Source organism: Sinocyclocheilus anshuiensis, unplaced genomic scaffold (assembly GCF_001515605.1).
Source record: "Sinocyclocheilus anshuiensis isolate Anshui unplaced genomic scaffold, SAMN03320099.WGS_v1.1 scaffold1371, whole genome shotgun sequence".
NCBI classification, from domain to species: Eukaryota; Metazoa; Chordata; class Actinopteri; order Cypriniformes; family Cyprinidae; genus Sinocyclocheilus; species Sinocyclocheilus anshuiensis.
The window spans coordinates 605,680-607,932 of NW_015539833.1; the positions used below are offsets into that span (position 1 = coordinate 605,680).

At 30.9% G+C, this 2,253-nt stretch overlaps 1 protein-coding gene across 1 annotated transcript in view; it reads right to left on the reverse strand.

Annotated features, from left to right (window-relative positions):
* LOC107684306 (probable E3 ubiquitin-protein ligase HERC3) overlaps window positions 1-2,253 on the reverse strand; it is a 40,851-nt gene that overhangs the window by 10,319 nt on the left and 28,279 nt on the right. The window contains exon 44 of the mRNA XM_016480539.1: window positions 1,569-1,632. Within this exon, the coding sequence (XP_016336025.1) occupies window positions 1,569-1,632 (64 nt within the window). The remainder of the gene's footprint in view (window positions 1-1,568; window positions 1,633-2,253) is intronic.

Below are 2,253 nucleotides of genomic sequence, written 5' to 3' on the forward strand. Positions count from 1 at the left end.
TGCACAAATATTTGATAAACATCTTAAAAAGAGCAGACTCACATTCTAAACAGGGTGGGGCGATATATAGAATATTTACAGCATATATGCAAAAATTTTGTTAATGCGATTAAAGGGATAGTTTCTTTTTCAAAGAAAAAAATCTAAATTCTGACATAATTTAATCTCCCCTCACATAGTTCCAAACCTGTATGGATTAAAATATTTGGATTAAGATATTTGGAAGGATGTTGGTAACCAAACAGCTGCTGGTAGCCACTGACTTCCATAGTATGGAAGAAAAAAAAAATACAATGAAAGTCAATGGCTACCAGCAACTCTTTGGTTACCAGCATCTTTCCAAATATCTAAATTTGTGCTCAGCGGAAGAAAGAAATTCATACATGTTTGGAACATAATGAAATTTTCATTTTTGGGTGAACTATCTCTTTAAATGAAGCAACATTGTGAATATCGCAGCAATATTAGAGTACTATTTTGAACAGTTAAGTTTCACTAAACCAATGTTCACTCATCTCTATGACATATGAGAGTATGAGAGTGTTAAGATGGATATATTTTAATAGGTCCTTGTTTAAAACTCATAAAATTAGCGACACACTTGGAAAGTGTTTTAGTATTTTTATACTATATATATATATATATATATATATATAATCTATTATATTATTTATTAATATTTTGAATTTGCTTTTATTTTTATATTATCAATTTTCACTTCAATTTAAGTTTAAATTTTAGTCATTCTGTTTTGGTCAAAATGTGTTTATTTAGCTTTAATTTATTTTTATTTCAATTCATTTTAGTACTTCAGTTATTTACCAAGTCAACATGTCTAATTTTCATTAATTTCTATTTTTTTTAAGTGTAAGTTGTATATTTAATTAATATTTGTAATTGTATTAATTCATTTCTTTCTTCAATTACCACAAACAATTTTTCACAGTTTTAGTTTTAGTTAACAATAAAACACTGATTTGGAAAGTCCTATTAGATACAAATCAGTTCTAGTTTACATTATGAAATAAAATGTTATTACTAAATATAACATAATTGATTAAATATACATGTTGCGTTGTTATATTGTTACATATGATTAAATATCAGTAAATATTAATTTAGTGAAAAGTCTAACTTTTTAAAGTTCTTACATTATTTTTTATTTTAATATAAAATTATAATAAAAATAGCAACTTCATTAATTGTTAAAAGCTTGGAAAATACTGAGATATAAATGTTTTATTTTTATCGCACTTCCCTAATTCTACATCATAAACCAAAAAACATCTGCTGAATGTCGTTCCATCATCCAACAGGAAACACTGACGGGACACATGGCAAATGAGCAAACGCTCTTCATCTTCCAGATGTCAAAGCTCACACATCAAATAACCGTCTTGGCAGCATGTGAGTGATATCAAGGATAAGTTCAGTTTAATTTATTTACTAAAGCACTGACTTGGGAATTTCTTCATAATATCATTTATAGTGATCAGTGATATTCTTCTAATCAGACAAACGTGGCCGAATTAGAGGGGTCATATTTACTTTAGTGTCCAGCAACTTACTGCAAAGTTCAGACAGAAGGTCTCCTCCACATCGCCCTCATACTCCAGGAGCTGCTGAAGACTCCTGTAGACAGGTGAACACATATAATGACAAACATTTAGTGAAAATTTGAAGTTTTGGAATCCACATTGATGACTCTTTTTATCTCTAGAGTCATCGACAGGCATTTAATTGTCTCTCCCTCCTGTAATCGCAGCTAAGAGCTCACCAGCTGCAGGATATAAAAGCAAACCCCTGGCTTACCCAAGCAGGAAAGGGGCCACACATCATCTCCTACTTTTAACAAATGACAGTTTTCTGCCTATGACTCTATAAACCGCATATAAATCGTGATGTTTGCAGGGATTTTTACATAAGCGGCCAGTCTAAGTCAGAAGACAGATTAAAATGAGGTCTCAAAACAAGGACCAGGACATATTTATAGCTAGCTGCATGAATATATTCAGTTTGCATTTAAAAGAAGAAACATTTAAAGGGGTGGTTCAGTGTTTTTTTTCTAGGCTTGATTGTGTTTATGGGGTGCAGTCTAACATGTGTTAATGGCTTTTAATATACGGTTTTATCCTGATTAAAGCTTTAATACAGTATGGCAACTACACACGCATCCATGTTTAACGTTTCTCATAGCTATATGCGAAAATAAGTGTATAATTGGAACAGTTCATTGTTGGAGCTGAGCTGAAT